A 17,407-nucleotide genomic window follows, 5' to 3' on the forward strand; every position below is an offset into this window, starting at 1 on the left:
CCCTCCCTTCCTCTCCAGCTCGCTCGCTCTCCCTCCCTCCCTTCTTGCCGCTGCCGCTAGCCTCTCGGACTGTGTCTCTTTCCGACGGGACTTAGCAACTTCTTGGTTATTTCTCAGCCCCCTTTCCATTTTTTTTGCCACCCTTTGCCATGGACTGGACCGACAGACGCAGGGGAGGCTTTGCTTTCTGCCCCGGGGAATGGCGGTTCGCTTCCTGGGGCCGTGCCGGGGAGGATCGGCCGAGGAGAAAGAAAGAGTGATAGAGAAAGAGCTGCAGGAAGGAAGAAAAGGGGCACCTCCAGACGCCGCGGGCCCGGCGCGCTGCAGCGCAACGCCGAGCGCCGCACGAGATGGCCCCGGGCTCGCCCCGCGCCTCCGGCTCCTCCAGCGGCTGCAGCCCCCGTGCGCGGGGCGCGTGGGGCAATTTTTAAAATCCTGAAGTAGGAAGAGACCCCGGAGGATAGAAATCGGGGGTGGGGGTGGAGCACAATTTTTAAGAGTTTTCCAAAGAGAGAAAAGGAGGAAGTCTGATCGTTTGTGTCTGTGCTAGCTTTTAACTTGAAGGCGTCTCTTTGGAGCATCCAGGATTCCCCAGGAGTTTACTGGGAAGCTGAAACTTGTAGTGGGGCTCGGGGGCCCGGGGAGAAGGAAGGATTCCGAGGGTGGGATTAGGGAGAGGGTGCGTGCGTGCATGTGTGTGTGTCGGGGTGGGGGCGTCGGGGGGACCTTGGGGATTCCGTGAGGAGGGCACACGATGGCAGTGCCCCGCGAGGCCGCCCGAGTCCGAGACAAGCCAGGCCACGGTGGGGTGCATCCAGCCCCCGCCGCGGGCCGGGACTACCCCGCTCGCCCCGGCGCCGCACCGCCGCGGGACTCCGGCAGCCGCGGCCGCTGGAGAGACCTGGTGCTGCAGCCGCTCCGGCGCTCCCGGAAACTTTCCTCAGCGCTGTGCGCCGGCTCCCTGTCCTTTCTGCTGGCCCTGCTGGTGAGGCTGGTGCGCGGGGAGATCGGCCGGGACCCGGAGCAGAGTAAGGAGGTGGCGGCTGCGGCGGCGGAGGAAGCGGCCCTGGGAGCAGAAGGGGGCGTCTTCCCCGGGCTTCGGGGAGGTGCTCCCGGGGGCGGCGCGCCGCTCAGCCCCTGGCTGCAGCCCTCGGCGCTGCTCTTCAGTCTCCTGTGTGCCTTCTTCTGGATGGGCTTGTACCTCCTGCGCGCCGGGGTGCGCCTGCCTCTGGCCGTCTCACTGCTGGCAGCCTGCTGCGGGGGGGAAGCGCTCGTCCAGATTGGGCTGGGCGTCGGGGAGGATCACTTACTCTCGCTCCCGGCCGCGGGGGTGGTGCTCAGCTGCTTGGCCGCCGCGACATGGCTGGTGCTGAGGCTGAGGCTGGGCGTACTCATGATCGCCTTGACTAGCGCGGTCAGGACCGTGTCCCTCATTTCCTTAGAGAGGTTCAAGGTCGCCTGGAGACCTTACCTGGCGTACTTGGCCGGCGTGCTGGGGCTCCTCCTGGCCAGGTACGTGGAGCAAATCTTGCCGCAGCCCGCGGGGGCGGCTCCGAGGGAGCATTTCGGGTCCCAGCTGATTGCTGGGACCAGGGAAGATATCCCAGTATTTAAGAGGAGGAGGCGGTCCAGTTCCGTGGTGTCCGCCGAGATGTCCGGCTGCAGCAGCAAGTCTCATCGGAGGACCTCCCTGCCCTGCATACCGAGGGAACAGGTAAGCGCTGGCAAGCTCTTCTCGCTCGCCTCTCGCCTCTCGGGAAGACTCGAAACGCTTGGGATTCGCCCCAAAGTGGAGGGAATCCCAGAACTGGGTACTAAAGCAAAGATAGCCTAGAAAAGAGCTCTAACTTCAGACCTAGTAGGAAACTAGACACGTATTCTCCTCGTCTCCCACAGTATTTTACAACCTGAACAACAGAAACAATAATAAGTAACAAAACTAGGTGGCGTTTGCAGGGTCTTCCACAGCTGGGTCAACTTTTTAGATGTGCTACACCTGGCGTTTGACTTCCCTCCACTTAAGTACTCTCGTAGCTTTACTAATGTAGCAGAAATCTTTCAATGCAGCTTTTTAGCACTGGGTGATTTTTCAACACGTGGATCTTACTAGATTTTTAAAATACTTTTGATAAAGTTTCATCCAAAGTGACAAATGTTTATGGAAGTCAGTAAAAGCAAAGAATGCTTGAAGGTGAGGTGTTGATACACGCTTTCTGGCTTTGCGGTAAGTTTTCCTTGAAGAGGCTGCATCTGGTGGTGCCCAGTTTGTTTTTAAATGTAACTTGGGGACATAGTTATTTATGTGCTAATGTGTTTTGTATCCTAATGATAAACTTCTATTTGGGGAACAATATGTCTGAACTGCGGAATTTGTCAAAGTCTTGAACTGAGCTCTTAGTGTCAACTAAAAGGAAACATTTCTCTTGAGTGCGCGCTTAAGTGGATGTTTAGAAATTCAAATGAATTTATTCAGATTATGCAGGAAATATTAATTCAGGAGAATAATTCTAAGATTGCTGGTGGTATAAATCTCTCAAAAAGAAAGAAGAGAATTATGAATGAAGGTGTCCTGGGGGGGAAAAAAAAGGTTAGTGAATTTTGGAGATGAATCTCCTTATCATTAAGGGATTTGAGACCATGGAATATAGTTGCTATAAAGGGCATAAAAGAACAAATCCCAATTTTAAATACAAATTGTTTCTGAAAAGGTATACATAAGTGTTTGCTTCTCTATTCCAAACAGATAATGACACTTAAGGGGGTGGGGGTTGTAGAGAGCTTATTATACACAGCAAGTGGAAATTTACACTTTTCCCATTTAAATTTATGCCTACCTATGGTCTTTTTAGGACAACTTTAGTGAGTGGGAGAATGTCCTAATATATAGTAAGCTTTTCTTTTTAGGTTATTCTGTGTAGAATCATGTAGATTCTAAGACCTAGCAGTCACCATATGGTGTGGTGGCTAGTTTGTTTTTGAAATGGAGTTGATTACACAGAATGCAGTTGTTTGACAGTATTTGGCAGAATGGATGACAGCATCATAGTCTCTGTGTTTATTTTAAAACAAATGTACTTATTTAGCTTTTTGTTTAGATAAAGGAAATATTTCTTGGGTATAAGCTTACTCTAAGAGTGAAGTTAAAAACAGGCCACTGACTGATACTTAGTTTTGGTAGAAATTTGGAAATCACCAGAATAAAATAAGCCATCTATTTAAAGGTAAACCAATTAGGGGGAAAACACAGTTCAGTTTCTTTTCAAAGTGTCAGGAGAGAATGTTTTTTAAATGAAAACACCGCTAGTTTAATTACAGTTTGAACACTTTTCTTTGACTTGAAGGGGAATGTGATATGATCATTGCAAGATTGAACCATACTTTGTAAGGCAAATCTGTGATTTAATCATAAATAGCTTGACCACAAATTAATATTACTTAACCTCTTACATTTCTGAAATTCCATACAACATTTAGAAGTTAAGGAGCTCCAAGTGGATTTAATGTAAAGGTGTTTAGGTGAGTTAACTAGCAGTGTTAATTATCCTACAGATTTTTCTTGGTTTTCTCTGATTTGAATTGATAAATGGAAAATTCAAATAATGTGCAGACTTATAAGAAAACAACTTAGCATTGCATTTTTAAATGTTTTGCTGATTAATGCTGTTGAAAATGCACATTTATAATCTACTTTGGCCATTTTCTCTGGTTCCTATTTTTTTTTAAGACTGTTTATGAAGAAAGTTCTCAAGTGAGAGAGACTAGATCTCTTATGGTTGATGGAAAAACAAGGTTACATTTAGTAGAAATTTAGATCCTTGAAGTTTTAATGAGGGTACTGGTTAGTGTGTGCGTATTACTTAAGACTAGTTTTCATATACGGCTCATTAAAGTTGTTGCTGAGTAGAATGGGGGGGTGGGTGGGTGGGTGGGAACTAACATGGAATAGTCTCTTACAAGGTAGGGCAATATCTCATACGTTAGCCTAACTGTGTGAAAAGTTCAGGAGCTATATAATAAAAGGCTTATCTGTTTTATCATAAGGAAACAAACTTCTGGTTAAGAGTGCAAAGTGTACACTGTCATCTGCATACTTTATGAAGTCAAGAATCAAAATACTTGTAAAGCACATATATGACCCTGCCCTGAATGCTACCTTTATGAAAGAATGTCTGTTCTCAACTCAAGATGATAAGCAACAAGTGAATTTTAAATGGAGGTGTAAGGACATAAAGCCCAGAAAGGCTGGCAGAGGCCTCTTGAGAAATTACTTGGACCTTGCTCATTGCGAGGTTTAAAGGTGAGAGAATTTCAGCCTTTTCTTCTCTGTATGAATGGTAGTGGCCGCTTGCTTGCGAACTACCTCTTTTCAATGACTCGATTCTAAAAGGTCAAGGAGAATGGATGATAAAAATTCTCGGAAGACAAACCAACTGACAGATATTTTCCTCCCTTTTCCCCCTTTCTTCCTGAACCATGGCTAAGTCTACAGATTGGATACTGCACATGGGATTAGTTTTGCAGTGTGGATGATGAAGATGGCTTTAAGCAAAGGAAGGAGAAATAGGGCTAGTCCTCAGTCACAGAATTAATCTGATACTGGGTCTGTCTGTGAATGCAAGTGGAGGTATCTTGACTCTTCGTAAAGAAAAGTTTGTAATATTTGTGTGGCTTTTAGTTCAGTAGTATACTAGTCCAGTATCCTCAAGACTCAGGCTGATTTTGTAGATCAGTGTGTCAAACTGCACTTTTTTGGTTGGCACATGTGTGTCCATTATGGTATATGTATCTTTTCTAAGTGGGTGTTCGTTCACATTCTAGAGCAGATATGTCTCTCTCAAGTTATCACTGCACTGTCTAAACACTGGACTATACAGAGATACTTAGAATTTCTTGAATTAATTTCTTGAATTACTAGATATTTTGTGTGGTTAATGCTATTTTTCAATATAAAATTTTAATTATGAAATTTTTACCATTTGGAAATTGTGTTTGAAGTGGTGTCTCTATTCTCTTTATATGTCAAAGAACACCATTGGCTGGTTATTCCTCTCTAATTACTGTGACCACCTTGCACTTTCAATTTTGAAAGATTCCTAACCAATGCTATTTTATTTTGGTTACCTGTCAAGAATTTAGTATTTTTGCCTATGGCTTCACACAAAATACACCCCAGGTATGTGTCTCTCTCTGTTCGTGTTATTTGGACCACTCATTGACAAAATTCTTTAGGATGGATACTGTATCCGTCAGAAATGTACGGCTATATACTTTATATTGTATAATTAAAATTCAAAATGTTCATTTCCCTAAAAACTCTTAAACATCTTTAGCAACAACAGATTTTTGTAGGAATGTAGTGGAGCCTGGTGGTTGGTTGTCAAAAGTGGAATCAAGTTTTTCATCATTGACGTAAGAAAGACATTTTGAAATGAAAAAGCAAGTAGCAACAATAAAACAAAAATATGAGAAATAGGTATGCTTTTTGCTGGTAGACACAGATAGGCCTTGATACATCTTTTATATGGAAAAGTATAACTTCTGTTTATAGTGTGGCTATAAAAATACAGAATTATTTCTTTTAAAAATAGACTATATTGTCCTTTGAGTTCCTAATTCATTTAAGTATAATACACTATATTCCTCAAACTGAATAAATTTCAGAAACAATCATAGGTTTTTAATTTTATAACATTTCAGTAGGATAACTCAGCTTATGGTGATACAAAGAACAATACTGATTATTTATGACCTGCTGACAGAATTAAAATTAATTAATCTCAACTTCTGAAAACATTAAAAAAGAAAAACACAAGACTTTCTTATCCCTTGGGAAAGGTAAAGGAAAATAATTTTGTGTGTTTGTGGGGACAAAATTGTGATTTTTACTTTGTATATACAGATAAATTTAAAGCATACTGAAAAAACGGTTTTAACTGACAGAAATAGTCAGTGAATCTATATAAATTTACAGAGGTTGGAAGGAGTCAAACAGTAATTTTACTCTTTCTGTATTGAGTCTAAAGTGTAAAAAGTTAAAACTGTAGAACTGAAAGAAATGCTGTGTATGCTGGGCTGTCATGTTAATTAAATAAACAACCAGAACAGTGACTCTGTGTATGAAATACATTTTGAAAAGCCTGGGCAGGGGTGCAGGCAGGCAGGGGTGAGTGACACTGGCATGAAAAAGCATTCATTGTATTTGTAGTGACATTTGTGTGAATTTGTTGTATTCTATTAGGAAATAAAATTCTGAGACTAATCTTTGCACGACTCTAGTTGAATAAAGGCTTTACTAAATTTAATTTCACTTCTCCTTTAAATAGAATTGAAATGGAATGTTTATGAACCTCAAAATTAGAAAGATTTCTATATGTTTTAAGATTTCAGTTAATATGGTTGGTGCCAGTAACATCCCAATAGAGTCTATGTGGATTAACACAAGTTTTCAATGATGTCTATCGAATGAATGAGTTTATTTTGGATTTAGGATAGGAGTTGTATTTTTCAGGAAACATTATTGTTGTGAGATGTAATCTCATGGATGTAGGAAGGCAATCAATGCAACTGTTGTAGCATGTGGTATCCTAAAGAGATTTTGACATGCAGACACAGTGCCTTTGCATAGGGCAAGTTTCTTTGGCTTTGTGAAATTATGTGTGACCCTACATGTTTGTGGTGAATTGTTTATTTAGTTGGTCTTCTGTCTCCTATCCCATCAAGTCTTCCTCCTCCTCCTCTTCTCTTGTGATATTTATAATTGTATCTTTGAAAAAACCCTCAAGATATGAGATTGAAAACCTAATTTGTGTTTGCTTTCTACATTCATGTTTTTAATGAAGCTCTATTAAATAATTCATAATGAACCTCAGAAGGTTCAGGTATCTTCATATTCTTATATTTAAATTTGCTCGGTTAATATTCAAATGAATATTATTTTTTTGTATGGGAATTTAAATCCTCCTACCCAAAAATTGGTAGTATTTTTTAGAAGGATCTCCTACCTCCCCAATAAGGATTTTAGGGAATTGTCTTAACTTGGATCTAAGAATATAATGCTATTGTCAACATAAAATACGCAGCTTACTGTCTGGAAGAAGAAAAATATCTTGAAGATGTTGAATAAATTGTAGTTCAGAGAAAGATCTGTTGGATAAAAATTTTCAAAAATATTAGTCGGCTATATGTGTTCACCATAAATGTATACTACGGTTTTAAAAGAAGATGCTACATTTAGCGAATGTTATCAGTAAAGGTCTTTGGTCAGTGAACCTCTCGAATGTCATATCAGCACATTTTATATATTAGGCCTTGTGCGAAAAGCCATACAAATTATACACAGATATAATATAGTACTTGTCTCTCCAGAGCTTAAAGCCAGTTAGGGTAATGAGAGATCAACATAAGAAAAGGGGAAATCAGTAAAATAGCTAAATGACCTCTTAGATAATAGTTGAAAGAATGCATATAATGGCTGAGCGTAGGTTTTACATCTAGATCCAGAACCATTCATCTCTTCTCTGAAATTTTATGCAAAACTTCATCTGTTCATTTTTCTGGGATAAAAGTCTATAGTTTCATAGATTTTCATAACTTCCTCATTACTGGTTAAACATAAATGTTTTTAGAATTTCAGTAATTTTGCATTTTGAAGACAGAATTTTTTATTTGAAATGGAAGTTACATTAGTATACCTTTATAGTACTTCTGAAATAAAGCTATTACAGGATTTAGGAAGTTACACTTCAATATAGTACAATGATTGTTTTCATATCCTGAGGTAGTTTATGGCCTTAAGTAATCTGTATCAAGGAGATCTCAAAATGCTCAATTCTGTACAGTTTGTAGTTAAGAGACTAAAATTAGTCTGATTTTAAAAGAAACAGGGAAAGTCAGCTAAATGTATGTAGTCAGACTGAGGCAAAATGTTGGTTTTTATCCATTTTTCTCTTGGGCCTGAATATGCTGCTTGGGGAAGAGTAGGAAAGGAGTCAGGCTGGTAAATTTAAGTATCATTTGTGAGTTGCACATGGAAAGAATTCTAAATTCTCATTCAGAATTTGAATAAAACCCATTGAATGGACAAATAACAGAAAACTTGAGCCCTTACAATGAATTTTCTGGTTATCAAAGTACCAGGTAGCCTCCGTAATGTATCATTCAGGACTTTGTCCCATGATTGAATATTAATTGCATTGCAAAGTCTAACTTTGTGGAGTCTTTATCTCATCAAAGAAGAGCATGCTCTGGTGGCTTGACTATTGATTTTTGTTTTTATTTTAGTTTTTTATATCTATTTAAAAATGTTCAGGATTTCAAAATCCAAGGCAAAAAGTAATCTGCACATCAGTAAAGCATTTCTTTGTTAGCAAAAACAGCTGGTGGTTTTTGTTCACCTAAGTTATTTTGCATGGTTTCCTCAGGAATCCATTAAAATGTAAGTAAATAGGATGTAATATTAGAGGAGGTTGTGAAGAACATTGCCATTTATAAGGTGGAAAGCTAGTTGGGAAAAATCAGCAACTAAACAAGTTCAGCCTGTTTGATTTGATTAGAGCTGTCATTTGTTATCGAGGAATCTGAATGATCATTAAAGACTTTTAAATATAGCTAGTCCTGCTAAAATGGTAATAAAATTACTTAAATGTGTTCATGTTGTCATCCTGAGATAGTAATAAAATTACTATAGTGTACTTTTTTCTCTCATCCTAAGAAAGTTTCATCCTATGAATATAGATATAAAGAGCATATTATGTCTCTTGGTGTATATGTCCACATGGGTACATGTGTGCATGCCTATGTGTGTGATTTTTTTCCTCTGCCAGGAAATTGCTTTGGTTGTACCAATTTAGTGGAGAAACAGTGTCACCCAGTGGCTTTGATGAAAACAGTCTTGTAAACATTATAGATAAGCACTGTCCAATAGAAATCTAACATGAGCCACGTATTTAATTTTATATTTTCAAGCAGCCACATAGAAAAGTAAAAAGAAACCGGTGAAATCCACGATAGTCATATTTAAAGTAATCCATTATGTCATATCAACATAAAATCAATATAAAAATATCAGGATATTTTGCATTTTTTTGTTGTTGTTGTTGTAAATCTAAATACCTGGTGTATGTTTTACACTTACAGCATATCTCAGTTTGGTGTGGCCACATTTCAAGTACTCAAATGATATATGTAACTAATGGCTGCCTTTTTGGACAGTGCAGCTGTACTTAAAACAATTTTTTTAAATGTTTATTTATTTATTTTGAGAGCGTGTGAGCAGGAGGGGAGGAGAGAGAGAGAGAGAGACGGACAGAGAGAATCTCAAGCAGGCTCTGCACTAGGCTCTACACTGTTAGTGCAGAGCCTGACACAGGGCTTAAATTCACAAAACAGTGGGGCGCCTGGGTGGCGCAGTCGGTTAAGCGTCCGACTTCAGCCAGGTCACGATCTCGCGGTCTGTGAGTTCGAGCCCCGCGTCAGGCTCTGGGCTGATGGCTCGGAGCCTGGAGCCTGTTTCAGATTCTGTGTCTCCCTCTCTCTCTGCCCCTCCCCCGTTCATGCTCTGTCTCTCTCTGTCCCAAAAATAAATAAAAAAAAAACGTTGAAAAAAAAAAAAATTTAAATTCACAAAACAGTGAGATCATGACCTGAGCCCAAACTGAGTCAGGTGCTTAACTGACTGAGCCATCCAGGTGCCCCTACCTTTTAAACAAATGATATATTTGAATATGCATGTGACCTGTTCAGTTATAATGAATGGCAAGTCTATGTAGATTTAATAATGGCACTTGATATACAATCAAATTTATAAGTGACCTTAGTAACTCTTTCTTGTACCACTAACTGCTACACTAATAGGTGGAAAGTCTGTTTTTCGTCTTTTCTTCATTTCACATTATTGCACATATTTAAAAATATTATTTTAATTGGAGGGGAGTTTCACAGACTTCTTGAATAAGGAGACTTTATGTTTACATGATTCGTAACAGTATTAAAATTGCCAGTTATTTATGATTCTGCCTTTCAGAGTTTGATTTTTAACAGGGATTGCTTGTGTGGACAGTGTGACCATGTGATTAGTCACGTTCATGGTGATTAGTGTATAATTGGGTTATCTAATGTCTCTTTAGAAATGAAAGTGTTTATGTTTATAGTGCAGGTCGTTATCTTGGTAACTTAGGAAACTAAAGTGACAAACCTGCTGGTAATTTTAATGGACGAAAAGTATAACAGTGTCTGTAAAGTGCTGATGACTTCTCACCATTGTTTATGCAAACACTATACAAAACGAAATGGAAATAGTTCTATTTTGTGTATAGAAAGGATTAGAGATTCAGGTAGTATGGAATTTCAAGACTAGGGATTGAGATGAGTTGGCTTTGGAGCTCTGTGTGATTTCAAACTGCAGGGTGAACTCAGAAAAAGGTACAGGTTTTGAAAAAGGTAGTGATTTTTGAATGTCCCCTTCCATCTCCTCTCCCCAAACTCCACAAAGTCGTTAACTCTAGGCAATGTTCCAATATTACATTGAGAATGCAGGGAAAATTACTTTTTGTATAAGGCATGTTGCTTTATATACACAGATACATACAATGATTTTTTTTTAAGTATGTGTTTATTTTGTGTATAATGGTTTATATCTGTGTGTGATGCTTGTGGTGACCTTTGATTTATAAATTCCTTTTCTTTGAGCCAGGCCCATTATTTATCTTTGCATTCCAGAATAAAAATAGTGAGATACATAGATTTTTCACGTATCACTTGGGAAATCTAAAATGAACAAAAGGCAGTAGAATCATGATATGCAAAGAAGCACATTTAGCTAAAATGAAATAATGTGAACTCAGGCTCACTCCTGGTGAAGTTGGCTAAATTTAGACTTCTTGAAGTAGCTAGCTGGAGAATAAAGTATCATAATAATCATAACTGTTACTTGAAAGAGTTTGTATTTGAATGTAACTAGTCATTCACCCTGGCTAATTTTTGAAATTGCTTTAAAAAATGCAAAAGTTGGTCGTGTAAAACTTTTTTTGCCAGTCATCTTTTCTGATAAAGTGTGTGTGTGTGTGTGTGTGTGTATTTCAAAGAAATGCTTTTAATTCATGTGTTTTTAACCTAGGAGATTCTTCTCCCTCAGAGTATATTTAAAATTTGAGGAATACCTTTCTATCCCCCACACCCCACAGTACCCTGTCAGATTATGGAAATAATTTTATGCAAGAAGCTTGTGGTTTTGATTTAATAGGATTTTAATAAAAATATTCCATCTTCTGAAGGAAGTTTAAATAACTGAATATTTATGCTATGTCTATGGCAAGTGTTTGCCTCTGTCCAGGTATAATCCACTTAAATAAAGTTTGAAGTCATTAAAAATGTTCTTTTGGGAATGCTTTATTTTGTGGCAACCCACGTGGAGTCGGCACTCTTACCTAAACGCTAGTTTAAAAATGAAGGAAATAGTTCTTACTTTTAAACTAAGCGTTGCATATGATTCAATTCACAGGTCCACTTAGGCAATGCTCCTCATGAGGCATGGTGATACAAAGCATCCCCTTGTTTGGTAGTTTGTATTTTGGGGTCCTGACCCCTCAACAGACTCTCAAAGTTTGAAAAGCAGAGGACCTGTTGAGTTGCCTAGGCTACCTTCAAACTTTGCTTTCTAGGCTAACGAACTAACGTCAGACTCTGATCATAACTGTTTTCATTGTAAAAGAATCAAACTTCATAGCCTGCTCCAGCCCAGCGCCTTGCTCATTGTGGGTGCCGGCTGGCAGGTGTAATGGATGGAAAAGAAATAAATGACTTTTAATCTGAAATATTTATCTCCCTAATCTACTGATTGACCTAGTGATTAAACGGATTTAAGTGAATTTCTATGGAAAGTAGAAAAGAAATAGCCTATCAGCTAGCCCACAAACTTAGATTTTTAACGTATTTGTATTTTTATTACTTAAAAAACTATTCTCTTGCATGTGTCAGATAAGGGGCTGAATTTGCTGTGCTCTTACTGGGAGGAAATCCCACTTTCAGCATGAGTCCTAGATATTTATTTTTAGCTCATTCCGAACTGAAAATAACCAAAGCTACCACCAAGATCCTCACAGTGTAAATGTTAAAACAAGTTTTGAAATTAGGTACATTTTTTTTAGAAAAATAAAAATTGAAGTCTTCTAAGCCTTCTCCATGTTCAACTGATAAATTAATTGACAAAGAATAAGCATTGACTTGATTTGTTCCCTTCACTTTCTGCAAAGAGTTGGCAGGTGATCTGAACCGCCGCCCTTATATACTGTGTTGGTCTCTATTTTTGTTAGAGGTTCTTACTGAATAGCTGTATATCTGGAAACGTCTAATGTAAAGTAAATCTCTCTTTTTTTCTTTTAATTGTGCTCAATTACGAAATCTGATTTGGGTCCGTTGTTTCCAGAGATGACTTGTCAATTGTGCTAAATAATCTAGAAACTTGGTGGCATAATTGTAGAATCCAGATGAGCTGAAAAACCAGAAATGGGCACCATTTTCTTGAGATGGCAAGTTTTAGTTTATCCAATTATTTTGATATATCTCGTTTTTAATAGAACTTGTTAAGATAGAAAGCTTTAAGACCAACAATATTTTGTTGCTGAAGTTTTAATACTTAATAGAGATATTGTCATAGCCTTTCACTGAAATCAGAAATATCTCTTTTCAGCATGGTAGTCAGATTATCATGCCCTTAGATAAACTGGGAGTACAAGTGTAGTGGAAAAAAGGTTACGTTCAACTATATTATATAGTGACAAGTTTCTTTTACTTTGTGGATGTCAAATGGTCTCACAGGTAGATTTTTTTTTTTTTTGAAAGGTTGCCGTTACTGAAAACTATCAAGAGTTTGAGATTTCTTTAAATATATTATTTTTTAAAAACCTGAATGTTTCTATTTGAAAAAAATAAATTACAAACTAAGAATTTAGTCCTAAATTCGTATTTTGAAATAAGCAAAATATATTTTTGAAAATAAGCCATTTCCAATTTGACATTTTAATACAAAATTTAGAAGCAAAATCTTTTAACTACATTTTGGGACAGGAAGCTAGCTATGTGTCTGTACCATCTTGAATGGTGTCTGTTTTTACTCCTAATGATCTGTTTTTGCTCTGATTGGAATTGTTTTTGCTAGATAAGCAGCACCTAAATTATAGCCCAGTTTTTAAGGCAGTAGCCTCATATTGTCGGCTTCTTTTTATTTCTTTTTGCTTGAATAATAATTGAATCGGCTCTTCTTAACCCTTTTAAAGAATGACACTAGAACTTTTAAATGTCTGGTGGAACTTCTGTAAGGATTTAAGTAGTCCTAAATGAAAAGTGTGAGAATTTGGTAGGAATGTTGGGTACAGATAGAAATGGACACTGATTAAGTTATCTAAAAAAGTGGCGTTGGGAAATGGAAACTGCCTGCAGTAAATGAGTGGAACAAATTAAGGCTGGTATTTGCTTGTGCAGAAAGAAGTCTAGATCAAAATCAAAGGAATAATTCCTCAGCTTAAAAACATATATTTACTGTATAGTCTTTTGGGGTTATAACATTGGTGCACTTAAAATCTAGAACTTTTTGTGATTTGGAAAAAGGGGAAGACCTGAGAGAGTCACTTCTGGACACTGGGCAGGAAGCCCATCCATGTATTGGGTCAGGATCTGTCTTCAGACCAAAAGCACTTAGATTATTTTTCAGAAGTCGTGATGCTACTTGTGAACTTTCCTGACATTATTACTTTCCAAGACATTGATTCATAGTCTTTACTTCTTTAGTGCATTTACCACTTTGACTTATAAATGTACTCTTATGGCAATCTTGTGTGACCTTTTTTTTTTATTTTTTTATACCTCTTATGGGCCCAGATTGATTAAAAATGTCAGCAACTAGGGGCTCCTGGCTGGCTCAATCAAAAGAGCATGTGACTCGATCTCAGAGTCATGAGTTCGAACCCCATGTTGGGTGTAGAGATTACTTAAATATTTCAGCAAGTAGATGTATCTCATTTAACATCCAGGACTGTTTCACAATGACTATTTGTTACCTTCTGGGTATATCAGTAAGTCTAGATTCTTAGCTTCTTTTTCCTTGGTGTTAATTAATCTTATATAATTATAATGCTGTGTTAATCAGACTGTTGTTTTATGAATTCTAATAGTGCCTGTTTCTAATTAATAGATTAGTAGACTTCCTTTAGACGCTTTACAAATCTGCGAGGAGATGGCCTGACCTCACCTACTTATAACTACATATCATCTGGTACTTTCTAAATCCAGTTGCACGCAGTAGTTCTCAAGTTTTAGTGTGAATAAAAATTAGATGGGAAGCATATTAAAATGAAAATTTCTAGGTCCTATGGTGAGATATCCTGATTTAGTTATGTGTAGAGTGGGGTCTAGAAATATGAGATTTTTAAAATTTAATTTTAGAGAAAGAGTACATGACCGGGAGAGGGGCAGAGGGAGGGAGAGAGAGACTGAATCTCAAGGAGGCTCCATGCTAAGCGTGGAGCCCGACACAGGGCTTGATATCATGACCCTGGGATCATGAGCTGAAATCAAGAGTTGGACACTCAACTGACAGAGCCACCCAGGTACCCCCAGAAGTCTGAAGATTTAAGGTGCACTGTAGGTAGCTCAGTGGAGAAATACAGGGACTACAAACTTCTGTCTACTAAAACTAGACAGAAAGTTCTGACTTCTGCAATCTGATTAAAACAAATAGTTAAAAAATGGTTGGTTCAGTGTTGTGGGGAAAACTTCTTTATTTATACATGTGTACAGATTATGGTTTATGAACGTATGACATTCATAAAATTTTCACTTTGATTTCCCCATTGAGGATATCTCCAAAAAATTATTTTACCACTCTGCATATCAATTTATTCTTCTGTAAGATAGGAATAACAATTTTTCTACCTATTTCATATGGCTGTTATAAAACTTAAATACAAATAAATTGCTGTACAAATGTTACGTAGAGTATATGCACTTTGTAATGTGTACAGGTTTCTTCAACTTTCTGAACTTTAATAATCCATATCATAACATAGAAATAATACAGTCTGTTTTTTTAAGGTGTGAAGATAAAGTTAGTGGAAATAATGGGCATAGGTTTTTGTCAAACATCACTTCTAACTGAATAAGAATAGTATCTATTCCTACCCATTAGGGCCAAGTCATTGAAGGTTGTGGGCTTAATATCAGAAAGTATCAACTTACATGTGATTTAAAAAAAAAAAAAACAAGCTTGTAAGTATTATAAAAGATTTAAGTTTTCTGGAAGTTAATTAAAATGATATAAGATTACAGTTGCTTATGTACAATCAAAGCTGACCAATGAAGAGCCTGAGGAGTCAGACAGATTAACAGTGGAAAGAGAAAAATCTGACAAAGATGGTGAGAGGTGCTTCTGAGGAAAATGATGCGAGTGAAAAAGGATGAAGGGAGATATTGAGGAAAATTGATGGAGTCTTTGAACATGTTTGCAAAAATGGCTGATGATGCTGTTGAGAGTGAGCTTTGCAATCATGTGTCATAGAACCCCATCAGAAACGTGTTTTGTGCTATAGCTGCCATTATAACCCATATTTTGTTTTGAAAGTTTTCTCAGGATTTTTTATTTCATTTTTCATGGTAAAATTCCAGTCTTATCCTTCCTTTTTTTTTTTTTTTCATTATTTACCATTATTCTCAAACAAGGGACTTCCTGCTTATAATCTCTGAAAAATAGCAGTACAGCATAGGCTCAGAAATGACCCTCAGTGGAAGGGGGTAATGGTTTATTTCACCACATAAAAATATTTCTCTAGATGTTCCCTCTTTTTTCTAATTCTCACAGGACTTCAGTACTCAGACCACTTTTCTTCCAGATTTTCCCACTTATTGAACTTTCAGTCTAGTCTGAGGTGGTTATTTTGGTTTGACCTCAGGGGAGCAAGAATCCTGCATCATTTCACTGTACCACCATTGGCTTCAATTTAGAAATTCTTCCTGTGGTAGTCTTCTTTTCCCCCAACTTGGTCATTGAACATTCTCTGGTTTTTGCTTCTGTCATGTAGAAGGAGATGTCAGACAGGTGACAGGAAAGGGCAGTAGATAAGTAAGCCATGGGCGTCATTGCCAGGCCATTGCTCCAAGCAGAATGGGAAGCCATTGAAGGATTTTTGGTAGAGAAAGAATGTAATCAGGCCTATGTTGAACAGGATCTCTGAGGCTTTTTGTGTTGAGTGAGAATAAGTGTTAAGATGGACGAAGAGAAAAGGCTATTGGAACAATTGGGAATTGGACCAAGAGGTAGTGTTAGTGAGAAATATATCTTGAAGGCAGTCCACCAAGATTGGTATTGACTGACTGAACTTCTCTTTGAAGGGAGAAGAGTTTCTTTAAGTTTTCTCTTTTATTCAGAGGCCAAATATTAAGGGAATATCTATATCTTCATTTCCTTTAAAAAATCTGGTTCGACTTTATTGCTTTCCAAGTTTATCTTTTGTCTTTGCTTTTCAGAGGATGTACAAATTGTAAACCCCACTTTCAGGAAAACCATCAGATCTCCTTACATTGAAACAAATTACTTTAAAAAAAATTTTTTTTAATGTTTATTTTTGAAGGAGAGAGAGATAGAGCGTGAGCAGGGGAGGGGGCAGAGAGAGAGGGAGACACAGAATCCGAAGCAGGCTTCAGGCTATGAGCTGTCAGCACAGAGCCCGATGTGGGACTTGAACTCATGAACCATGAGATCATGACCTAAGCTGAAGTCAGACACTCAACCAACTAAGCCACCTAGGTGCCCACATTGAAACAAATTCTAATCAGATGTCTTATACTCTTCAAATGTCATTAGTTTGTTAGGGTATTATAACATTTGATAAAAGTTGGTTTTGGAATTTTATTCTTACATATGTGTCTTATTATTTTAAAACAAATTTTTAATACATTTAAGTGTCCTCATGCTCTCCCTCTTAAACAGATGTATTTGTAGATGCTTTAACATTTCAGCCTCTAATACAGCAAAAACATTAGACTGTTCAAGGAAAATTCAAGTCTTTCTCTTCTTATTTGTCTTCAAATAGTCTGACAAATCCCATCTTATCTAAAGGCATGCAGCCAGTCCATCCCACACCTTCCTATAGAGGAAAAACTTCTATTTTGTTTTCATATTAAGTCAGACCATTTGTCAACCTACAGAGCACTTCAATGATAGGTGCTATATAAATATTTAAATTCTGATAGCCTGATTGCCCTGCAATTTCTCAGAGTTTGCTAACTCCACACTGTGGTTAATATCTGATTCTGAAACATTTTATGTATTGCTTGAGAGCAACACAAGATAGGAATTTTAAAAAGTGTTAAATGAAGAGTGTTTAATCACATAGGAAAATGTGTTGATGAGTAGAGAGGA

At 37.9% G+C, this 17,407-nt stretch overlaps 1 protein-coding gene across 3 annotated transcripts in view; it reads left to right on the top strand.

Moving 5' to 3' along the window:
• The first annotated feature begins 750 nt into the window (after positions 1-750).
• PDE3A (phosphodiesterase 3A) overlaps positions 751-17,407 on the top strand; it is a 316,135-nt gene continuing 299,478 nt past the window's right edge. For 2 of the 3 annotated variants that reach the window (XM_060658211.3, XM_060658212.3), the window contains exon 1: positions 751-1,714. In XM_060658211.3, coding sequence (XP_060514194.2) covers positions 755-1,714 — 960 coding nt within the window. In that variant the 5' untranslated portion in view covers positions 751-754. Of the gene's footprint in view, positions 1,715-4,273; positions 4,298-17,407 lie in introns of those variants that run through there. The other variant, XM_078450049.2, reaches the window with a different exon arrangement.

This window comes from Panthera onca, chromosome B4 (genome assembly GCF_046562875.1).
Source record: "Panthera onca isolate mPanOnc1 chromosome B4, mPanOnc1 haplotype 2, whole genome shotgun sequence".
Taxonomy (NCBI): Eukaryota; Metazoa; Chordata; class Mammalia; order Carnivora; family Felidae; genus Panthera; species Panthera onca.